This window comes from Myotis daubentonii, chromosome X, assembly GCF_963259705.1.
Source record: "Myotis daubentonii chromosome X, mMyoDau2.1, whole genome shotgun sequence".
In the NCBI taxonomy this organism is placed as follows: domain Eukaryota; kingdom Metazoa; phylum Chordata; class Mammalia; order Chiroptera; family Vespertilionidae; genus Myotis; species Myotis daubentonii.
Window position 1 is genome coordinate 35012779 of NC_081861.1, and position 10439 is coordinate 35023217.

Consider the following 10439-nt stretch of genomic DNA (forward strand, 5'->3'; position numbering starts at 1 on the left):
AAATTTAGAGAGAAAGGGAGGGAGAGGGTGAGAGAAACTTCCATGCAAGGGGGAAACATGGATCGGCTGCCTCCTGAACTCCCCCTACTGGGGATTGAGCATGTGCCCTGACTAGGAATTGAACCAGCAACTTTTCAGATGCCCCACCAACTGAGTCACACAGGCCAAGGCACATGGAACTATTTTTTATTTATAACTTGAGGCCCAGTGCATGAAATTCCTGCACTTGGGGTGGGGGTGGGGTCTCCTCAGCCTGGCCTGCATCCTCTTGCAGTCTGGGACCCTTCAGGGGATGTCCACCTGCTGGCTTAGACCCAATTGAGCCTAAGCTGGCAGCCAGACATCCCTCTCACAGTCAGGGGTTCTTGGGACCCCTTGCTCCTTACCGCCCCCCTGCAGCGGAGGTGGGAGAGGCTCCAGCCACTGCCGCTGCACACACCAGCTGTGAACCTGGCTTCAGATTCAGCAGTGCTCCCCCTGTGGGAGTGCACTGACCACCAGGGGCAGCTCCTGCGTTGAGCTTCTGCCACCCAAGAGGGAGGTGGCCAGTGGAAGCAATTGGGGGGCAGGGCCAGCCAGTGGGTGGCGCCAGGCCACCAGCCAAGGCAGGTGCCAGCAGGGCCCCCCCCCATAGGCCCACCCACCGCTTGCCCCACAGATTGGCCCTGATCACTGGCCAGGCCTAGGGACCTTACCCTATATATAGGGAACAGTCTCTTAGATTTAAAAATTAAAACCTGGCAAGGCTATTCTGACACTGAAAAAACAGGATGATGCAGCGATGACATGCATGGACTCTGGCTTGCATATTTTGTGGTCAGCCCTGATTCTGACATTTATAACTGTGTGACAAAGCCAATTACTTAACTTTCCTCTGCTTCAGTTTTTCCACCCATAAGATGGGGAAAATGGTACTACTGCCTCAGAAGAATCATGTTATGTACTACTTTTTATAATCAGGGCAAAAAAATGTAGCTGCCCATACAACAGCAAGATGCCTTTCACCTATATGAAAAGTATGGTCACTGGTGAATGCAGTGTCCTGGATTGCAAGAGGGATGTCTGACTGCCAGTTTAGGCCCGACATCCCCCAAGGGGTCCCAGATTTGGAGAGGACAGAGGCCAGGCTGAAGGACGGCCCTCCCTGCCCCCCAAGCATGAGTTTTGTGCACTGGGCCTCTAGTTTTTCTTTCTTTTTTTAAAAAAAATATATTTTATTGATTTTTTACAGAGAGGAAGGGAGATAGTTAGAAACATCGATAAGAGAGAAACATCGATCAGCTGCCTCCTGCACATCTCCTATTGGGGATGTGCCCGCAACCCAGGTACATGCCCTTGACTGGAATCGAACCTGGGACCTTTCAGTCCGCAAGCTGACGCTCTATCCACTGAGCCAAACTGGTTTTGGCTAGTTTTTCTAATAAAAAGAAAGTAAACAATACTTTCTATATGGAAAAATTTAGTCATATATATATTTTGTTACTTTCTATATTACTGGGAAAACTTTTTCAAACCCAACACATAGGCCCTCTTGTTTTCCTCCCTTTCTGTCCCACCATATGATACTGCCCTCTAGGGATGGATGTTTCCTTCATTGAGAATCATTGCTGTAGCCTTCAGTGTAGCCAAGTGTGTGCCTGGAGGCAGAGGAGTTGATACCACTGTCAATTGTATAGTATTTTCCTCCCCTTCCCTTTTCTTCCCTTCCTCTTCCTTCTTGTTTTTCTTTTCATCTTTTCTACCTTTCTACTTTAGCAAATTAATTGAAACTTATAAAAAGTATTTTTAGCTGCATCTTATGAAAGAGTGCAGTAAGATAAATGAGTCTTTCAGTTAAAGATCTCAGGGTCTATAGTTTCAAGAGGCTTAAAAGTCTGATGTGTTAGAGCTGTAGAACTTCCCTGGGATGGATGTAATTCTAAAACATAATTCAGGGTGACCTAGTGAGTGGTCTAATAAAAATAAACAAAGTGAGGATTTTAAAAGGGTTAGATTAAAATGTTATTTCTGTTATGGCTTTCTGGAATGTCCAGGGATTTTCTTTCTAAAGAGATCTTACTTCATGAACATAATCTTTAAATATTATATTTTTAAAGTGTGTCTACACATAGGTTATAAAGAAGAAAAAAGGGATATCTATCTGAGAGCAGGGGAAACCAGTATTGTTTGGACCATGTATTCCTAAGTCTCCGTCCCTTTGCCCACTGGCAGTAGTGGTTATATTTGCAATAAAAGCAACTAAGTGAAAAAATCTTAACTCTTGTGAGCTGAACTTGCAAACCTCAAGCTATGCAGTAATCACAAACATCATGTTTGTCAATGTAATAGTTGCAAATGTGAAACATGATCTAGTTTAAATCATAATTAATCAGCAGTGGGCAATGGTTCATAAATGTAATGTTTCCATTTTAAAGTTGTTAAAATTCATTACTATATTAGCTTCATGTTTTTAAAACTTTTTGGACACTGGGTTTAGGCCCAGAGGAATTTCAAAAATCAAAATTGACAGTACATATTTAACCATCAAAACCACTCAGCAATTATGCTTAGCTGCTATAGTCTCATCCAATAACTCCACAATCTAGGAACTTCTGTGCATATTGAGATTCCTATGGAAGTTATAGCATTAATGAAATTGAGTTTTAAATTTCCCTAGGCTCAACCCAGACATTAAGAATATAAATGTAAATTAACAGAGAAGAACTAGCAGCCATGAATACTAACACTCAAATCTCATTCATTTTCATTTAAATTTTACAGAGACATCAGGGAAACAATTTCTCCTCCTTCCCTCCAAAGAAATTGTATTAATAATTTTGGCAGTGTTCCTGTGAAGGAACAATGTACAACATCTTTACATTACTTAGAAAATAGGCATATTGAAAACTAACAGTTGATAGATGATGGGTGTTTGCTTTGCTTGTGGGACAATTTTAGAGGCTACACCTAAATAGGCTACTCCTGAGTATAAGGAGATTCTAAGGTTTAAAAGTATGAGTTGAAAATACTTACTAACCAATAGCCTGTTAACAGTATATAGTCCTATCAAGTACAACAAATGGAAGCATAAAGTAAATGGTTAAAACAACAACTCTGCATAATTATATAACTAGCAGTTTCCTCTAACCCTCCCTCCATCTTTCTAGAAGAGTCTGCCAAGACTAGAGGGTTGTGTGTACATTGTGAGCCGTTTAGTGTTTTGTTTACTTGATGTTTGGTAAAGGAAGGGGTCTCCTACAAGTGGAAGGTCAGTTCCAAGTAATTTGGAGCTTCTGGGCAGAGAAGAGAATACCAAGGTCAATCCCTGAGGAGAGAAAAAGTGAAAGTTATCCAGTGGATAACTTTGCTTCAAGGTTGTTTATTTGAAATATGTATTTATTCAATTAGGTAAGGCTGAGTAAGACAATGTGAGCAAGAAGGTTAGCTTATGTGTCCTACCTCTTGGGCCCTTTGTTGTGCCCAGATTTCAAAGTTCCCAAGACCCCCAGGGAGCCAGTCAGTCCGATGCAAAAGCAAAGAGTCATCAATTTCAAACCCGGGTTTGGCTCCCCTGCCACACTCACCGATGCAACGGTAAGCCCCAGTGGCCGAGAGAGAGAGAGAGGCCTGATGGGACAGGGGGTTTTAAAGGGGGGTGGAGTGAGGGCAGGAGAGGGGACTGTGGGCCCCGCTGATTGGCCTGGGCGTGGCCAGCAGGGGCCTGGGCTTCCGGGAAGAAGGCACTCTCCTGAGCACATGGCGGCCGCCCCAAAAATGGAGGACCCAGGGCAAGATGGAGGGTGCAGTCCTAGCCCCGCCCAGGGCGAGCTGAGCCCGGGCTCCAGGGGCCAGTCCGGTTGCTGGGGGTCCAGTAGATCGACCAGTTCCAGCCCAGGCAGGAAGTCCATGTCCTCCGTCTCGTTCCTGGGGGCGTCGCGATCGCCTCCTCCTCCATCTCCTCGGGCGAGGGCACGCGCCCCGCCCCGCCGCTGGTCCGGTCTGGGGGCGGCGGGCGGGTGGCAGCCTGCGCCAGGCTCCCGCCGTGGGCTGGGGAGTCGGTGCCCGAGGCCGCCAGCAGCGTGGTCAGGCCCCGAGACGACTCGCCCTTTCACCTTCATTCAAGATAATGATTTGATCTTCTTCATCTGCCTCATGAGGTTTCCCCACCTAATTTCTCTGTAAATTTCTCATATGCACGCTATTCTCTGATGGAAGGTTAATCCTTGGTGTTGCAGGTAATTTTCTTGTGGAAAATGCATTCCTACATATTAATTGTCATATTATAATAACCCAAATTCACAAGCTATTTTCCACAGCATTCCTAATAGACAGGTAGGGTTATTATAAACCAATTCTAGAGAATATAAAGATCTTGAAAGTACCTATAGGTGAAAAATGTGACAATATATCTTTTTAGTCACAAAGAAAGTTAATAAAAAAAGAAGAAGAATGAGAGAGGAAGGGAGATGCCTTACTAGAGAGATGTCAAAACACTATAAAACAATGTTAACATAGTATGGTATTAGTTTAGGAAAGTCAGTCAAATCAGTGGAACAGATTTGAGAAATTTTAAAAAAGATGTATAAAGGTAGACTAATTGGATTTATAATAAACTTCAGATTACTGAGAAAAGGATGGACCTGCAATAAAAGGTTTTGGGACCAGTGGTCCATCAAATGAAGAGAAAAAATAGACTGTACCCTAACAAGCCATTAACAAAAATAAACTTTAGACTTACGATTTTTGTAAACAACATATTAAAAATAATAGAAGGAAAAAATGGATATTTTGAAAAATTGTGGGTAGGACCTGGCTGGTGTTGTGCAGTTGGCTGAGTATTGTCCACGCACTGAGAGGTCATCGGTTCAATTCCTGGTCAGGGCATATGCCCGGATTGAGTACTTGATCCCCAGTGGGGGGCCTGCAGAAGGCAGTTGATCAATGTTTCTCTCTCTCCATCTCCCTTCTTATCTCTCTAAAATCAATAAAAACATAAATAAGCTTCCAGCTCTTTAAAAAAGTGTGGGTGGAAAAGTCATTCTAAGCAAAATACAAAACCCAGACTCCATGAAAGAAAAAACAAACAGATTTGGCAACATCAAGTGAACTGAAAGAAGATATCAGCAACATATACAACAGAAGAGTAAAGGCTAGACTGTATCAGAATTCTAACTATCCATGAGAAAAAGGAAAATAACCCATTAGAAAAATGAGAAACTGACAAATGTACTTCACAAAAGAAATCAAAGAGGTAATAATCATATGAAAATAGTTATACCCTAGCTGCTTTGGCTCAGTGGATAGAGTGCCAGCCTGTAGACAGAAGGGTCCCAGGTTTGATTCTGGTCAAGGGCACGTGCCTGGGTTGTGGGCTTGATCCCCAGTAGGGGACATGCAGGAGGCAGCCAATCAATGATTCTCTCTCATCATTGATGTTTCTATCTCTCTTTCCCTCTCCCTTCCTCTCTGAAATCAATAAAGATATATTAAAAAAAGAAAGAAAATATTTCTACCTTACTAGCAATCTAGCAAATATATATTAAAACATCAATGATATATCTTTGTCCATTAAATTTAAACTGTTTGATGTACACTCTTGTTGAATATAGAGAAAATTGACACTTTCATACACTCATGCTTTTTTGAAGGGATATTTGGCCATTTACAGCTCAGTCATTTAACCATCAAATCAACTCTAGGAATCTATTCTTAAGAAATTTTCACAGAAGTGTACAAAAATTTATAATAAAGATGAATTAAAGAATGTTTACTGTAGCATTATTTGTAAAAATAAATAATTGGAAACTACTTGAGTGTTCATGAATAGAAAATAATTAAATAAATTATAGTATTTCCACAAAATGGAATGCTATGGTGCTGTTTAAAAAAAATGAGGTAGATCTATAGGTAGATATACACCTTAATCTATGTTTAAATAGAAAAAGCACATTTCTGAAATCTGCATATAATGTGATCCAATTTAGGTAAAAAATGCATACGACATATTTCTAGACATTAGTGTGTAGAAAGAGCTAAAGAAATGCATATCAATTTGTTGACAGAATAAAAGTAGGGGCAAGACTATAAACAGCTATAGCAAAGTGGTTAAAAGCATAGGCTCTGGAGTCACAAAACTTAGTGGCTCTGCTACTTACCAGCTAATCTCTCTGTGCCTCAGTTTCTTTATCTACAAAATGGTGGTGATATTGCTTATTTCAAAGACTTGCTGTGAGGGTTAAAAGAGACAATGTATGTAAAGCACTTAAAATGAAGTCTGGAACATAGTGTAAGTTTACTGTGAAAGAGTTTGCTATTATTATTATATTTCTTAAATATCTTGCTATAAGAATGCATTCATGGATTTCCTATGTAACAGGAAAAAAAGAAAACTAAAAGGAGAATGTGACAGAACTTCTGAATAAAAGAGAAGAAAAAAGAAAAAGTTTGTATCACTTACACTGGAATTTTAACTATACCACAATCCAGTAGATCATTGAATTTATAATAATTCATATCTTAAATTGTGCCTATGGAACAAAGAAAAGCATAGCCACAATATTTTGCAGCTCCCAGTCTATTTCTTTGGTTCTGTGAATTTCTTTAAATCATAAAGCACAGCAGAAGTAGCACTGTGTGTGTTCTAGAGCCTGGGCCTTTCCAGGTGTTGCAGCTTCTACCTTGGCCATTCTTGGGTACTGCTCTGACACCAGCATCTAAGGCAGCTGGTTCTACCTATTCAAGAATGAGAGACTGTGTGGAGAAGAAATGACAACTAAGGCATCCAGACAACACTCAGCATCTTTTGCCAAACATGAGTGAGGCTACCTTGTACCTTTCAGGCCAGCCAACCTTCCAGCTGAATGCAACTGCACAAATGTATCAAGGAAAAACCAGCAAAGCAAATGTGTAATTAACCCACAGAATAATGAGAAATAATAAATTGTTATTGTTTTAAGCCACTAAGTTTTAGGGTCATTGGATATGCAACAGTAGTTAACTGATCCAGAAGATATGAGATCTCTTGGAGAGGGACCACAAAGAGAGAGAGAGACCTAGACACCTCAGTTGTTCCAGCCACTCCAGCAAAGATACCAGACATGAAAGGTCATGTGGGATGAACCCAGACCCAGGTGACCTGCCAACTAAATGCAGCTACTTGCATGAGCCCAAACAAGATGAGCAGAAAAAATTCCCGTATCACCCACAATATGAGAAATGGTAAAATGTTGTTTTTAAGTTTTGAAGTGTTGAGTATGCAGCTGTAGATTATTGACATCATATCTAAGAAGCCTAATTTTCTAAATATATAGTATCTCTTTTAAATAAATATTACCTCTTGGGCATTGACTAAGGATGGTGTTAAATCAAGGTACTAGATTTTAAAGAAAGTTTCCTATATGAGGTAGGAAAAGATAATTTGAATTAAATTTGATCAAACAGAACATATTTCTCTGAATTATTCCAATTTTAATCCTTAGTTTTAGAAATAAAGTTGTTAAATGCAAAAATTGTCCCCAGTTATCTCTTTAGGGCCTATTATGTATAAACAAGATATACAGAAGGACATGTCCCTGCCCTCAAAGAAGTAAATGTACAATAGGAGAAATAGGCATCTAAATAAATAACTATAGTACAAAGGGCTGGGATAAGGGCCAAGAGAGAAAAAGTACTTTAGCAGTTCAGAGGAAAGGGAGCATTTCAGGATGGAAGTTCAGGGAGGGCGTCTTGGAAAAGATAGTAATGGATATGACTGATGATTATGGAGAAACAGCTAGAAATGAAGAAGAAAAGGCATCCCAGGCAGATGCAAAAGTGATCTAAAGAAATTTTAGGTTTTATTCATAATACTATTTTAATGAAAGGATAGACTGCTCCCCTGTGTCTATGTGGTGACCTGTGGGATAACCCTTACTTCATACAATTGCAAGACAGATAGGGCTGCAGTAGTCTGAAGCATCTAGATCTTCAACATCAGGTACCTAGAAAATGGATGAACCTGCTTTGTGGCAGTATGTGATTCCTGGCTATGCCCATTCTGTAATTGGAATTCCGTTGGTGATAAAACAAAGTTATCCTAAATGAGTCTGCATTATTAAAATGATTATTACTGAAAAAAATGTGTTAAAAGCAAATCATGATATGAATAGAATCCTACCTTTAAAATGAAAGGCAAGAAGAGGTGTAGGACTTATAAGGAATATTAGTTCTATTCTTTTTTTTTTTAAATATATTTTATTGATTTTATACAGAGAGGAAGGGAGAGAGATAGAGAGTCAGAAACATCGATGGGAGAGAAACATCGATCAGCCGCCTCCTGCACATCTCCTACTGGGGATGTGCACACAACCCAGGTACATGCCCTTGACCGGAATCGAACTTGGGACCCTTCAGTCCGCAGGCCGATGCTCTATCCACTGAGCCAAACCGGTTTCGGCATATTAGTTCTAGTCTTAACTTTTTAATAATAGCTTCCTGGTTATGAACTAATATATACTTATGGAAAATAAAATATGGAAAATATTTTTAAAAATTAAAATCACAAAAAATCTCCTGAATCACTATTAATACTGTGATTTATTTTTCGTAGTCCTTTCTCTATACATCTATTTGTAAATATTTTAGTTTCAGTCAATTCATGTAAATATGAAATGATATCATTTTGTAACCTTCCATTTTTTCTATTTAAAAATATATTGGAGCTGGAGTAACAAGATGGCGGCTTCAGCGCAGTAAGAAAATGGTGGCATCGGCCTAGTGAGTGGATCCCTCCGGACTGAAGCCGGAAGCTTCAAACCGGAAGCTGTAAGCCGGAAGCTTCGCAGCGATATTGGCGCTGTGACGCACTGGGCTTCTCACCTTGCCCGTCCCCTCAGCGTGCCGGTGGCGAGCCCTCAGCTGGTCTTCTCCGCACCCTCGCCGCGTCCATTTTCCGACCTAAGGCGAAAGCGGGGCAGCCGGCAAGTCCAGAGACTAGCTGCGCAACCTAGTGACCGCGAGAAACCCTCACAAACTGCGGCCTGGCGAAAAGGAAACCCGATCGAGCGGCTTTGATCAGGTACGGCTTGTTGGATTGTGGGCCCGGCCCTCAAACGCCGGAGGCCTAACGGTTTCCGGCCGCCCTTCTCCACAGCCCTAGAGGCCTCTGTGAGGTTTTGGGACTTGGCCCTAGCCTGGCCTTTGTCTGTCAGGATGGCTAGCAGCAGCGTGTCCAAGTCTGAATTCATTGTCGGAGGGAAATATAAATTGATACGAAAGATCGGGTCTGGCTCCTTCGGGGTCGTTTATCTGGCGGTCAACATCACCAATGGTGAGGGGGTTGCAGTGAAGATAGAATCTCAGAAGGCCAGGCACCCCCAGTTGATGTATGAGAACAAACTCTATAAGATTCTTCAGGGTGGGATTGGTATCCCCCACATACGGTGGTACGGGCAGGAGAGGGAATACAATTTGCTAGTCATGGATCTTCTTGGGCCCAGCCTTGAAGACCTCTTCAGTTTCTGTTCGAGAACCTTCACAATGAAAACTGTACTTATGCTAGCTGACCAGATGATAAGTAGACTTGAATATGTGCATTCAAAGAACTTTATACACAGAGACATTAAACCCGATAATTTCGTAATGGGCGTCGGGCGTAACTGTAATAAGTTATTTCTTGTTGATTTTGGTTTGGCCAAAAAGTACAGAGACAACAGAACAAAGCAACACATACCATATAGAGAAGATAAAAATCTCACTGGCACTGTCCGTTATGCTAGCGTCAATGCACATCTTGGTATTGAACAGAGTCGCCGGGATGACTTGGAATCCTTAGGATATGTTCTGATGTATTTTAATAGAAGCAGCCTGCCATGGCAGGGACTAACGGCTGCAACAAAGAAACAGAAATATGAAAAGATTTGTGAAAAGAAGATGGCCACAGCTGTTGAAGCTTTATGTAGTGACTTTCCTACAGAATTTACTATGTACTTAAACTATTGTCGTGGGTTACGCTTTGAGGAAACACCGGATTACACGTATCTGAAACAGCTATTCCGCACCCTTTTCAGGAGCCTGAACTACCATCATGACTTCATGTTTGATTGGACATTACTAAAGCAGAAAGGAGCACAGCAGGGAGCCTCTTCAAGCGGGCAGGGTCAGCAGGCCTAAACCCCACAGCTTCCTAAGCATGAATGAAGGAATAGAAGGAGCAGTGCAGATATAAGAGCAGCATTTGTTTCTCCCCAAATCTAGAAATTTTAGTCCATATGTACACTAGCCAGTGGTTATGGACAATAGGTTACTTGTTCTACTTATTTTACATATTAATATTGGGCAGCATTGGTGATGCTATGAATTGTAGCTGCTGTAATTGTGAATATTAACTGAAGCAGTGAAACATGGTGTCCAGTTTTCTTTTTTTATTATTATTATTATTTTTTATTTTTTTATTGCTTAAAGTATTACAAAGAGTATTACAT

The 10439-nt window shown here is 41.1% G+C and overlaps 1 protein-coding gene across 1 annotated transcript; it reads left to right on the forward strand.

The window, feature by feature from the left end:
• Window positions 1–9168: 9168 nt before the first annotated feature.
• On the forward strand, window positions 9169–10128 carry LOC132223353 (casein kinase I-like). The gene has a single exon (XM_059678602.1). The coding sequence runs from the start codon at window positions 9169–9171 to the stop codon at window positions 10126–10128; it is 960 nt and encodes a 319-aa protein (XP_059534585.1).
• Window positions 10129–10439: the final 311 nt, after the last annotated feature.

Excerpts from the sequence above, each read along its gene's own strand:
- LOC132223353 (XM_059678602.1), top strand. The coding sequence starts at position 9,169 with ATGGCTAGCAGCAGCGTGTCCAAGTCTGAATTCATTGTCGGAGGGAAA.